The 12,476-nt window shown below is 47.2% G+C and overlaps 1 protein-coding gene across 1 annotated transcript in view; it reads left to right on the top strand.

Moving 5' to 3' along the window:
* The first annotated feature begins 1,162 nt into the window (after positions 1–1,162).
* Eftud2 (elongation factor Tu GTP binding domain containing 2) overlaps positions 1,163–12,476 on the top strand; it is a 41,033-nt gene continuing 29,719 nt past the window's right edge. The window contains exons 1-4 of the mRNA XM_028780481.1: positions 1,163–1,244; positions 5,088–5,196; positions 10,952–11,117; positions 11,912–11,990. Coding sequence (XP_028636314.1) covers positions 5,092–5,196; positions 10,952–11,117; positions 11,912–11,990 — 350 coding nt within the window. The 5' untranslated portion in view covers positions 1,163–1,244; positions 5,088–5,091. The remainder of the gene's footprint in view (positions 1,245–5,087; positions 5,197–10,951; positions 11,118–11,911; positions 11,991–12,476) is intronic.

Raw genomic sequence — 12,476 nt, 5'->3', positions numbered from 1 at the left:
AGAGAGAGAGAGAGAGAGAGAGAGAGAGAGAAAGAGAGAGAGAGAGAGAGAGAGAGAGAGAGAGAGAGAGAGAGAGACCTTTATTATGTATTCCAGCTCAAAAACAAAATTTCACAGTTCGCTAAATGTTTTTAATGGAGAAAAAAAATAATCTTTTCACATAAGCCAAAAGCAACCACAAAGCAGGAAGTTGAGAAGTGTCAGAAGGGGAAAAAAAAAGCTCAGTGGCCTCCATCCCCAAATCCCTGACCAGCGGAGGGCTGCAGGCAAATGTGCACTGTGTAGGCATTATCTCCACTCCTACCACTGAAGTTCTGCCGCCTGCTGGCATGTGTCCGATGGGGCTGTTTTTACAGGAATCTATGTGTTCCCGTCTGGGTTCTGACATTTACTTATAGTTTCTCTTTCCACCTTAGAATCCTGGTGAGCCGGAGCTAGATATCGTAGTTCACTCATAATCAGCCCTAGGGCAGGAAGTAAGCTAGTCCGCAAACAAATCCACAGTCATCCCCGACACCAACGGTGGGAAATGGAACGCCAAGAAGTGGGTTGTGTTAGCCCGTCAACAATTATACTCAAGTGTCTCGGATCCTATGCAATATTTTGGGGTAGGGAGATCTCGCTACGTAGCCTAGTTTGTTCTCTCCAAAACTTCTGAGCTCACGATCTTTCCTCTAAGCTCAGCCTCGGGAGCACTAGACACAACAGACTCTCGCCACCCCGCCCACTTCACCGTCGAGTTCTAAGTCTTCCCCAATTATAGGATGACTAGAGCAATCCCCTTTACTATCCTTAAACCCTCACCCAGCAGCCCCAGTTTTGGACCTCTTGCTTTCTTTTGAGAAAGTCCCCGATCTGTTAGAACACCTTAGAGCTTCGCCCTGCCAACAGAGGTTGTTGCCTAGCAACAGCACCACTAGCCTGTCCACGTGACCAGCCCGAAAGCCCTCCCTTCAGGCTGTCCCAAGGCGCCTGATCAGACCCGTGAATCCTTCGGCCTCTCTTTTCTCTGGAACAGTTTACGCTTCGTTTTGAGAACCAACAAGTTGGCCTTTCCCGTTTCTGTCTCCGAGGCCAGCATTCTTCGAAGCTGTTCCTCAGGCAGAAGGCTGTCCTCTGAGGCCAGGCGGTCCGGCGACGCGCTCGGGGTCCTTCCTGGCGACGGGCGCCGGCGTTGTCGCGGCGTGCGGCGGAAGCGCGGGCTCAGGCGGCGGACTAGGGGCGCTCGGCTGAGCAGTCTGCGGGTGAGCTGGACGGGAAGGGTACTCTAGGGGGTTGAGGAACGAGAGAAATTAGCTTGGGAAGAGGCGATTTATATAGAATTTATCCCTTTCGCTTAACTAACGTACAAATTGAATTCTGGCGTGGGAAAGGGAATGAAAGACACCAACCCCCAACACATGCACACACCGTCGATTCCGGGGTTTCCACGGTCCCCGGCGTGGTTAAGATCCCGTCCCTTAATAGAGGTAGCGCTGTAAAGACCCAGACCCCTGCCACTCCCCCTTCCATCGGTGCCTGCTTCACCACCAAACTGTCTCCATCCGAGCTATCTGTGATGGCTAGTGCCAAATTCTTCCGCTCTGTAGGCAGGAATATTGGTCCAGGTTCAAGGCTAAGCCGTGGTTCTGGTTCAAAAAGCCAAAACAGAAAAGATTACAGCATTCCTTTGAGAATCTGCGTTGTAGTGGGAAGATGCAGATTTGGCTATTTTGAGACTAGCTTTACGTAACTAAGCATGTCATTAATTCACCCTCCTACCCCAGTCCACTAAGCATGTCATTAATTCACCCTCCTACCCCAGTCCACCTCCAAAAAAACAAAACTAGCAAAACGTATTGAGGGCCTATTTTGTCCCAGGCACTGTTGTCGTTTTGCTCCGATTTTCTTATTAATGTTTTATCAGTACCAGGTATACACACGTTCCCTAAGTACTACTCAGGCATAACCTTGATTTACTTAGGCTGCGAGTGTAACTTGGTGGAGAAGTGTTTCGTAGAGTGTGAGGCCTAGGATTTGATCTTAAGCACCCAACCACACACTAAGAAATTGGTGTAAGGGTGGCTTGGCAAGTGTATAGAGAGAGATTTTTAGAGTGACAAACAGGTGACATTAAAGGAGAGGGGTGAGTTAAATGAATTAAGAAGGTATAACTAGCCAGAGGACAATAGGAATGACAGTCTTGAGGCAGAGAATAGCTTGGCTTGTTCAGTAAAGACCTCTCTTTAAAAGTTTGTGCCATCACCTGATGAGAGTCTTGGGAGATATATACAATGGATGTAATTGTTGTAACCTCTTAGAAATAAAAACAGTAGGTATATCGATCTCTGTAATGAGTTACATTTAATTACCAGTGACTAGCACTCTAATTCTATGATTTACTTACAGTCAGTTCTCAGCAGATTTCACGGAGGTATTCAGTCTACTGCAAGAAATACCAGAATTTCAAAACTAAACATTCCACTCAGTTAACGTTACTTAGTGTCTATTTGTGCTAGGCACTGTCTTGGGTATTGGCATGTGAACACAAAGGACACGGGGTTCTCATGCTCAAAAAGGTCATGTTTTCCGTTAACCCACATTTGTTATTTGTTGTTTTTTGAGACAGGATCTCTCATATCTCAGGATATATGTAGGATCACAGGTATAAGATCCCATGCCTGGCTAATCATACTTTGTGAGTTTCTCTTTGTATATGTTTGCATGTTTTTGTGTAGTGAGTGAGGGTTGTGTGTGCTGTGGTTTGCAGGTGGAGGTCAGAGGTCAGAGGACAACCTTCAAGGTTTGGTCCTCATCTCTTGATCTGTTTTGAGACAGGGTCTCCTCCTCACTGCCAGTCCCGGGCTAGCTGGCTCCTCACTGCCAGTACCGGGCTAGCTGGCTCTGAGCTTCAGAGTCTCTGTCTCCCGTTCCCTGCAGGCCATCTAGGACCGCAGATACTCACACTGCCATACGTGGCTCTTCTGTGGGTTTCTGGGATTGAACTCAGGTCATCCGGCTGCTGTACAATTAGGTACTTATTCGTTGCCTTTATAAGGTTTTAGGCCTTGATAATTCACTCTAGGGAGGCAAACTAACTTCTGTGAGTTACGTCATCGTTGGAGATAGGTGAAGATATGATGGGTCAAGGTCGTAAACCCCAGGGCCTGATGCTTTTCCCCTGCTCTAGGTTTTTTTGGTTTTTGTTTTTGTTTTTTAGGTTTTTCGAGACAGGGTTTCTCTGTGTAGCCCGGGCTGTCCTGGAACTCACTCTGTAGACCAGGTTGGCCTCGAACTCAGAAATCCACCTGCCTCTGCCTCCCAAGTGCTGGGATTAAAGGCGTGCGCCACCACTGCCCGGCCCTGCTCTAATAAAAATTGTTACCCAGCATTTGGGACAGGAGGTCCTGAGAAGAGTGAGAAGTGAGAGGTTGGGGGCTAGGAAAGCTTGAAGGGTGGGATCTAAACTGTTCCTTTGAACAGAATTTCAGTCATCGAAATGGGGAAAATCCACTGGAGTTGCAGACTACAAATTGTAAGCTGGATGTGGATGAGATTCGAACCTGAGTCCTTTGAAAGAGCAGTAAGAACAGTGAGTCCTCACTCATCACTAAGGGGCAATGAGTAATTTTGCAATGACAAGCATGTCTGCTGTCACCATAATTGAGGATCACAGTTAGAATCATCAGTGAGCACACGTTGGAATTGTTTACCGCTCAGAGCGGAGGCAAGTCTACAGGAAGGGATAGTCTTCAAAAGCACTGGATTGTAATCTGAACAAGTTGTCAAGTCCTGAAAGTCAAGACTAGAAAACCATTCTAGATTAAAAGAACAAAGACCCCTCAGGGCAAGTGTACAGTCCTGGTTTGTGTCCTTGGCTGTGTATTTTATGACTGGAACAGTTTTTCGAACTTGGTGGAGCCTGTGTATTAGGTAGAATAACCTGCTGATATTCATTTTTTATTTTGATGGCTGTGTTGTGATATTTTGAGAATGTTAATTTTTTTTTAAAAAGTGAGATGCTGGAAAGATGGTTTAGCATTTAAGAGAATCTGCTAGGCAGCCATGAAGACTTGGAGTCAGTCAGATCCTAGCACTCATGTGACAATCCTCATGTTCCCAAAGGATCCAATGCTGTCTTCTGATACATGTGCATAAAATTACACACAGATATACAGACACACACAGACACACACACAAACACACACACACGTTTAATTGATTAAATAAATGCAGAAAGGGGAGGTGGACTAGGTATTAGTTGTACGACTGTTATGTCAGCATGGGGCAGGGGGTGGGGGTGGGGTAAGGAAGAGGCAGAGGAGCCAGAGTTCAAGGCCTGCTTGGGGAGCAGTGAGAACCTATTTTTAAAAGTAAAAATAGCCACGCAGTGGTGGCGCACGTCTTTAATCCCAGCCCTTGGGAGGCAGAGGCAGGCGGATTTCTGAGTTTGAGGCTGGCCTGGTCTACAGAGTGAGTTCCAGGACAGCCAGGACTACACAGAGAAACCCTGTCTCGAAAAAACAAAAAACAAACAGACAAAAAAAAAAAGTAAAAATAAAGTCAGGTGGGAGTGGAAAGATTGCTCAGTGGTTACAACCACTGACTGTTCTTTCAAAGGACCCAGGTTCAGTTCTCATCACCCACACATTAGCTTACAGCTGTCTGCAGTTCCAGTTTCAGAGGATCTGGCTTCTGTGGGCAACACGTGCCTAAGAGCATGGTACACAGATATACATGAAGGCAAAACACCCATATGCAGAAAATTAAATAAATAAATTTAGATAAAGCTGGGCATGGGCCTATGTTTGTAACCCCAGCACTTAGGAAGCTAAGGCAGGAGGATCGGGAGTTTGAGACTAACATGAACTATATAGAGTTTGAAGCCAGCTTGGGTAAGAGGCCTATCCCTAAATTAAAGGGTGTGGGCTGTAAGTCGATAGAATGACGAGGGCAAAGAAGTAGAGAAAGGTTGCACTTTGGAGACACTATTCAGTAGACTGGCCAGTCACTGATCCACACCTACCCGCACGGTGGGAAAGGCAACGGTGTGTGGTGCCGGCTTTCGTCACTTGCCAGACCCTAACTCTTGTCTCCTTGAATTTTAGCATCATGGATACTGACTTGTATGATGAATTTGGGAATTATATTGGACCAGAGCTTGATTCTGATGAAGATGATGATGAACTGGGAAGAGAGACAAAAGATCTTGATGAGGTAAAGCAAACACTGTTTTCTTTATCCCTCTCTTTTTACAGACAATGAACTGCATGCATCTCTAATGTTCCCTGGGCAGTGGGGGCTGGATTTCAAGGCAGGCACACAGACTTTGTGCCCTGGCTGTCCTGGAACTCACAGAGACCAACCTGCCTTTGCCTCTCGAGTGCTGGGACTAATGGCCTGCCTACCGTTGGATTGTTTATATGACTTGTATTGGGATTTTATATTGGCTCCTAAAGTTTAAAAGCAGGTGTAAGGGGTTTTTGTTGATGAGTTGGGTTTGATCTGAGCTCTAGTACTGGTTCTGTAATAGCTCTTTGAGTTCCCAGCTGTATCTTTTGACAAAAAGGAATGACCCCAGTTCATCACGGGGAGACAGCTGTATTAGTGCGTCTGCGCTTGGAACTCCTGAACTCCCTTCATATACTGATTTTAAGAGGCATTTGAAGGGGAAGGGGGGCGGGCAGTTCCTGTTAGTCTGGTTTAGGAGTGGGAGATAATGTCCAGAATGATTTTAGATAGCTTTCAAAGGGCACTCTGCTATAAAGCCGGGAGTGTGTGTAATCCAGCACTTAGAAACGGAGGCCAGAAGTAAGAAGTTCAGAGTCAGCCTTGGTTCCATAATGAGTTTGAGGGAAGTCTGAGCTGAATGAGATCCTGTCTCTAAAAAACAGCACTGAAGAATTAGTAAAATAATGTTTTATAAAAAGGAGGGGTACTATTCTGTTTCTTGTCATTGCAAATACCTGACAAGAACCAGATGTAGGAGGAAGGATTTATGACTCGATATAACGGACGACCGCTGCTCCTGGTGGAGAAGACATAACAGCAGCTACTTAGTCATACCTCAGGGTACCAGGAAGCACAGAGAGGCCAGAAACCCGAGCAGACTGTAAGCCTCAAGACTCCATCTTCCAATGTTCCACAGTAGCCCACAACAGTACTACCAACTGGGGCCAGGGGGTCAAACATGAGCAGGTGAGAGACAGTTTACATTCAAATAGCAACAGGCACCCAGAGCGGAGTCACCTTATAGCAGTATTCACAACGAGTGAAACGTAGATTTAACGGAAGTAGGGTCTCACAATGATTTTAGTGAGCGTGAGAGGAGGATGGGGTGAGAACAGATACTTCATTATGTGACTGTGTAAAACTGTCAAACAGTGAAGAGCAGACTCATCCCATTTGTTAGTGGTGGATTAGTCTGGATTTACAGGGGGTTTAAATTCATGGACAACAGGAACGGGAACAGAGTTCTGGCTGCCATCAGTCTCCATAAAGGGGAATGCTGCTCAGGCTAGAAAACAGTGAACACTAGGAGAGAAAGTCGGAGCTGCTGTAGGCTTGTGGAAGGAGACTAGCTTGCAGCTTCAGGATCTTCATGTCTGCAGTGCAGACGAATTGGATCCTGGTGGGTGTTAGGGAAATCTTGAGGTGAGCTGAGAGCCACCATGGTGATATACTTCAGTGGCAGGGTACTTCCCTGCTGTGCACAAGGTACCCTGGATTTAGTCCTTAGCACTGCCAAGATGGAGGGTGGAGAGGAGAGGCCATGGAACAACACCAACAAAAAAAAGAATTAAGGCATTTCTCTTAAAATGGAATTAGAGCTGGGCTGTGGTGGCTCACGCCTTTGATCCTAGCACTATGGAGGCAGAGGCAGGCAGATCTCTGAGTTCAAGGCCAGCCTGGTATACAGTGTGAGTTCCAGGACAGTAAGGACCACACAGAGAAAACGGTCTTGATTTTTTTTTTTTGTTTGTTTGTTTTTGTTTTTTCGAGACAGGGTTTCTCTGTGTAGCCTTGGATGTCCTGGAACTCACTCTGTAGACCAGGCTGGCCTCGAACTTTCGAACTCAGAAATCCGCCTGCCTCTGCCTCCCAAGTGCTGGGATTAAAGGTGTGCGCCACCACTGCCCAGTGAAAAATTTCTTTATTAAAATTTTTTTATATGCATTGATGTTTTCCTAAACAGAGAAGATCCTGTCTTGAAAGTAAAAAAAAAAAAAAGTTATTTGGAGCTCTACTGCATAGGAGTTTCTAAGAAGGGTGTTCATTCTAGAGGGAAGGGGTACAGGGAGAAGGGTCCACAGATAACTAACTGGTAAATCATCTCTTCTCTAGATCACCAAAGTCTAGTACTTAGAGGACAGCTGTGGGTGTGAAGCAGAGGAGGTGGGGTCAGAGACTTGAAGGCCTTGAGTAGAAAGCAGAGTAAGAGCCAGATGAGGTGATGCATGCCTTGAATTCCAGCAGAGACCAAGACAGGCAGTTCATGGCCAGCCTGGTCCACACATCGAGGTCCAGGACAGCCCGGGCTACACAGTCAAAGCAAAATGCTAGAGTTCTTCCTTCAGTGAAAGGGGGTTGGAGGCCTGACAACTAGCCAGGGCTTCTTCTCAGTACTGCCAGCATCCATGTGAAGATGGGGGCTGGGCCACTGCTTGAGTATGAGGGGAGGAGGGGGATGGGAACACTAGGTAGCTAGAGCAGTGCTGTTAGCAGACAGTGGGACTGCTGAGGATGCTGGTTAGCTTTATCTCAGGCTCATTTGAGCTACTGCATGGTGCTCGAGTGGAGATGGCTAGAGGAGGCAGGAGTCATCACATAAAGCCCACGGTTACGTTCCTAATGCATTCAGCTGTATGGGACAGAAGACTGGCTTGGTAGCTATTTTGGAGCCATTACCAGTAGGATATGTTTGGCTGCTGACAGTGCTGATGTTATCTCAGGCTGCTCTAATAGAAGCAGAACACACAGATGGCGGGAGGTGGCCAGGCAGCCCACCACCGCAGGGATTTGCATTCTTTTCTAAAAAACAGGTTGACATTTTGGAATTTGTGTGAAAGAAAACAAACGCCCACCACTGCATCTACCCAGCTCACTGCACACAATGCCTTCCGCTCTGTTGTTGTGGACAAATTGTTTTCCAGTCAACCAGCTCCCATCCCTCACCCCTTCTCACCACTCAGGACTGTCACCCAGCACTTCTCCCTCCCTCTCCTGCTCCATCAGCTGTTCCTTACTAGTGGCTCATCTCAGGCAGTGTACAAGCATGCTATTTTACCTTAAAACCTTCGCTCTGGGCATGGTGGCAAATGCAGAGGCAGGTGGATCTCTGTGAGTGCACGTCTAGCCTGGTCTATAGAGTGAGTTCCAGGCTAGCAAGGACTACATAGAGAAACCCTGTCCCGAAAAAACAAACAAACAAACAAACAAAAACCCCAAAACCGTTTGCTCATGATTCTAGCTAGGTAGGTAGTTCAGTGCCAGCCTGGGCAACTTAGTGAGACCCAGTCCCAATAGAATAAAATAGTGGGTATGAGGGCCTGTGTTCCACTTCTGGTACCACCCCAGCCAACCCTCTTCTGACCCCATTCCCCCTCCCTATTTTCTTCCCTAATTGCATACCTCAGAAGAGTTGTTGAAGCTGTTTCCCAAGCTCTCATTTGCTCTCCAGCCCTCTCTAACACTACTCCTTGGACACTGCTCTTGTCAAAGTCCCTATGGCCCTAGCCTGTCAGTCTCGGTCTCACTTGACCTACCTGCTGCGTCTGGTGAGCTGATCATTCCCTCGTGTCTTTCTTTCCCTTGTTTTCCAGGGAGGCCCCTGGCTTTCACCCTCGTGACCCTTCCTTCTTAGTCTTTACTGCTAGCTTCTTCTCCCAGGCCTTCAGATGCCAGCAGACCTAGAGTTCCATTTTACACCTCTCCTCCACCCATGCATACTGCACTGGTCATCGTATTCACTCTGTCAGGGGACTTCTTTGTCCAAAAGACTCTTGGGTTTCTGTCTTCAAAGACTTTTTTTTTGAGCCACAGTTCCATGTGTCCTGCATCTGGCTTGGCATATCTCCTTAGTGCCTAACATAGGGCCTCAGAAGTAGTGGATCTGCCAGAGTCAAAGTCCCTTCCCATACTGTTCTCACTCTTCCTCACCCTTGTAATACGGTGCTTTGCTTTAGATGCCCAGGTCAGAGGCCCCCTTTTTCTCTGTAAGCATGTTTTCATTTATAGAAAACATTTGATTCTACAAAGTATTTCTAGAACAATCTCCTCATACCACCTTTACAGATGCATGTTGCACTCACCATCTCTTTCCCAAATTACTGCAATAGGTTCTTGTCCTGTCCAGCAGGACATTAAACAGGAGTCCAGGGAGGTCACCTGAAAGAGAGCGGGGGAGGGGGGCAGGGCAGGGGGGAGCAGGCAAAGACGAAAGGAATCACGACCTGTCTATAATCTGATCAGATCGTAATTTTTACTTTTGCACACACACAGGTTTTATACACAAAAAGGCAGGATGTGGGGAAGGGGATGATGCAGGAGCATAGGTGTTCAGGGGGAGTCCAGATATCTTCAGAACAGAGTGTCAGCTGGGTGAAGGTTAGGGGACAGACCACTATGACTCTGCCTATGATTCACTTGTCTTTATCTAAGTTGGTACTATCCACCAAGGTTACCCATCTACAAGGCCTTATGACTAGGCTTGGCAGCCTTCCACCAAAGCTGTCTGTTTACAATAACTCCCAGCTATCTGTTTCAGTGTTTTTCCACAGAGACCCAAGACTTTGTGTTAGCAGGCATGTATGTCAGGCCTATTGCTGATTTTAGGCCTATGGCTGATTTTAGGCCTTCAGTGTATAAGCAGGGCTGCTCCCGACAGGTTCTTAACCAACCCTCCTCTCAGTATGTTCTCAAGATGGAAAAGGATGGGGTCCTGTCCTCCTCATGTCCCCTACACACACAGACAGTACTGAGGTTTACACCCAAGACACTGAGCTATGACTGCTGCTGCACATTAGCCTGGTTGAAACCACTCTTCTAGAAAAAATACAGTCGGGACCAAGGACAACAGCTCATTGCTATACAAGCATGAGGACATAAGTCCCCTGAACCCGGAAACATCCGGGTGTGGCGGTGTGCTCTTGTAGGAACAGGTGGATCCTGGGCTGGATGGCCAGCCAATTTGAGCTAATCCACAAGCCCCAGGTCACAGTGAGAGACTGTCTCGAAGGAGATAGATGGTGTTCCTGAGGCTAATGCCTTGCCAGCCTCCACACACACATTCAAAAGCAGGGGGGGTGTCGTCCGATTCCTTAAGTGGTCTAGAAGGATCGCTGTGGTTACCTCCTGCATGACTTCAGTTTCCTCTTAGCCCAGTGTTTCCTCCTAAGCATGTTGTTTGTCACAGCAGTAGAAAGCCTGACTAGGACAGAGTCTAGGACTAGACTTAGTTGTGTTTCGTGTTACACTGAAGATGTTGAAGAAGTGCAGGTCTTTCCAGGGGAGAGCCACCATCCCCACTCAGCACGGGCGAGCCTTAGCTTTTCACAGCCTCTCCATCATTAAGATGGCTTTTCAAAACCAGTTTTGTCAACCTAAGTGGAAATTTAAAGATACGGGTTTGTTCCTAATTTCTATCTGTAGCTTCTGACTTCTGTCCTTGGAGACAGTGGGGTTGTTTGTTTTTTCTTAGTCGGCTGTGCTGTGCTGAGCTATTCGTTCTCTTTAATCTCAATCCACTGAGGCCAGTCTTAATGGGAGTTCAGAGCGGGACAAGTTTGATGCAGCAGCACCGGCCGTAGCCAAGGCTCCTAGGGTCCCGTGAGGGGAGGATCTTCCAGGGGTGGGGACTCCCCTCACCAGCACAGGACTTGAAGGAAGATGCAGCTCTCACAGAGGGGGCAGCGGGCTGACAAGCAGGAAAAGGTAGCCCTCTGCCCTCCCTCCCTCTCTCTCGTGTCTTTAGATGGATGAGGAGGAGGACGAGGAGGACGTGGGGGAGCACGATGACGACCATCCCGGGATGGAGGTGGTACTGCATGAGGACAAGAAGTACTACCCGACGGCCGAGGAGGTGTACGGCCCCGAGGTGGAGACCATAGTCCAGGAGGAGGACACCCAGCCCCTCACAGGTATGACTGGAGGAAACTTTGTCTAGCTGTCAGCGAATCTTCAAAGCTCAGTGGATGAATTGGGCAATTTTTCTTTAATTTTCAGTGTTATTTCTGGATTAAGAATCAATTATTTTTGTCTCAATATTCAGCAAAACTCTTAGCTTGTTAGTGAGTAAAAAGAGTTAGTATTTTGGGGCTGAAGCGATGGTTCAGCAGCTAAGAGCACTGGCTGGCTGCACTTGCAGAAGACCTAGGCTCAATTCTGAGCACCCACATGGCAGGTCACACAGCTCACAACCACCTGTAACTACAGCTCCAGAGGTGCCTGGTGCCCTCTTCTGACCTCTGAGGCCACCAGGCATGCATATGATGTACAGATACACATAAGATAAAATAACTAAATATGTTCATACTTTTATGTTCATATATTTTAAAAGGAGTCAGTGCTTTATCCACTTCTTGATGCGTAAAGACTACCACGCTCTCTTTGGTCTGATGTCCCTTGTCCTGAGCAGTCCCTGTGGAGCTCACTGTCCACCTCCCATAGTGGCTCAGGAGAGCGGTCCTGTTGTGAGATGTCGAGGGTTGGGTTTCTGTGTCCGGCGTTTCCCCACATCCCTCCAACTAAGCTGAAGCCCTTCACTGACTCAGGCCGAAGTAGCATTCTGGACTTGAACTTGAGTGATGGATCCCTGAGAATACAATAAATTACTGTTATATATCATGCACTCTGAAGCCCGATCCAGTGGAGCCGAGCTCCGACCTTCATTTCATACCTCCCTACATGTCATTGCTTTTTTTTCTTTCCTCAGAGCCCATTATAAAGCCGGTGAAAACCAAGAAATTCACTCTGATGGAGCAGACACTACCTGTCACGGTGTATGAGATGGAGTAAGTTAAGACCCCTCTGCTCTTTTCTTAGAGGCAGGAAAAAGTGGTTTGTGGTTGAAAGAGCAGAGAGTTATGACAGCAGTGCTTTCTGATCTGTCAGAGTGGCTGCTGGGATGGTTAGGTTCAGGTTTCTCTCCCAGATCTCATCTGGATATCAGTTGTCTCCCTTCTTCCATCCAGCACTACCTCTAGTGTACAGCAGTCCCTAAAGCCAGTCTCTGGGACAGAATGGGGTGTTATAATTACCAGCATGGAGCTCTGTGTTCTGTTGAGATCAGTCTTCAGAGCTGTGCTCAGCAGCTGAAAAATGGCTCCAGGAAGCGTCCACTGACAGTTGTTTTATTCTCTCTGTCCGTCTAACAGACTTTTTATTCTCTCTGTCTCTTGCTTTCTCTGTAGTGGTAGGGTTGTTGTTGTTTATTTGTTTTTTGTTTTAAGACAAAGATTTACTAGATAGCCAAGGATGATATTAAATTTCTGCTTCCC

The sequence above is a fragment of the Grammomys surdaster genome, unplaced genomic scaffold, assembly GCF_004785775.1.
Source record: "Grammomys surdaster isolate TR1022 unplaced genomic scaffold, NIH_TR_1.0 371, whole genome shotgun sequence".
Classification (NCBI taxonomy): Eukaryota; Metazoa; Chordata; class Mammalia; order Rodentia; family Muridae; genus Grammomys; species Grammomys surdaster.
This window is presented reverse-complemented; position numbering and strand designations above follow the sequence as displayed.